At 30.4% G+C, this 861-nt stretch overlaps 1 protein-coding gene across 1 annotated transcript in view; it reads left to right on the forward strand.

Annotated features, from left to right (window-relative positions):
- The window catches only part of AHI1 (Abelson helper integration site 1), a 218121-nt gene that overhangs the window by 71637 nt on the left and 145623 nt on the right, over nt 1–861 (forward strand). The window contains exons 18-19 of the mRNA XM_010844305.1: nt 8–70; nt 348–349. Coding sequence (XP_010842607.1) covers nt 8–70; nt 348–349 — 65 coding nt within the window. The remainder of the gene's footprint in view (nt 1–7; nt 71–347; nt 350–861) is intronic.

An 861-nucleotide genomic window follows, 5' to 3' on the forward strand; every position in this document is an offset into this window, starting at 1 on the left:
ACACCATGTGGGACTTTTCTCTTTGCTGGAAGTGAGGATGGTATAGTATATGTTTGGAACCCAGAAACAGGTAAATAGCATTTCATTGAACTTTAAAAAGATTTGTTTTGTTTTTGATGAAGTATAAAAACTGCCATTTTATAGAATAATTTTCAAGGAAATTCTGATTTTAAGTTCTCAGTTATGTTTTTCAAAATTGGAAAGCTGATAATGAAATTTAACTACAGTCCGAATTTATATTAATTCTGTTCTTTATGGTTGTGATATCTTCATGGATTTAGAATTTTGCATTATAATTTAAGGTTTATTCTTTCCTTGCTGGTAATGAGATATTGTTGATCTCACAGAAGTATTTAATGGACTGTAATACAAAATTCAGTTATGAACTGAATTTAGAGTTCAACTAGGTATACAAATGGTTAACCATCTACAGTTCATTTTTATTAGAAACAAACATATTCCTGTCAGAGTTTTGGATATTTGAAACTTAATAGCCATTTACCTGAACTACTATAATTCAACTTTTTCAATAAAATGTTACATTGGTTAGTTCATTTGTGCTTCATTTTGCTTTTTGGAAGAAAAGCCAAAACTTCATAAACATTTGTTTAGCAATAGAAAGAATTTTATAAAATTTACTTTAAAATTTCTTTAATGAGCATCTTTTTTATTTTCATCTCTCCCTTTAGGCATTTTTGACTAATCAGTTCACTTAGGATTTTGTTTTTCTTCTTTGCTTTTTGAGTTCTGATTTTCAAAACTTCTGCTGTAGTCATTAATAGTATCCTGCTGCTGCTGCTGCTAAATCGCTTCAGTCATGTCCGACTCTGTGCAACCCCATAGACAGCAGCCCACCAGGCT

This window comes from Bison bison, unplaced genomic scaffold (genome assembly GCF_000754665.1).
Source record: "Bison bison bison isolate TAMUID 2011002044 unplaced genomic scaffold, Bison_UMD1.0 scf7180017864198, whole genome shotgun sequence".
NCBI classification, from domain to species: Eukaryota; Metazoa; Chordata; class Mammalia; order Artiodactyla; family Bovidae; genus Bison; species Bison bison.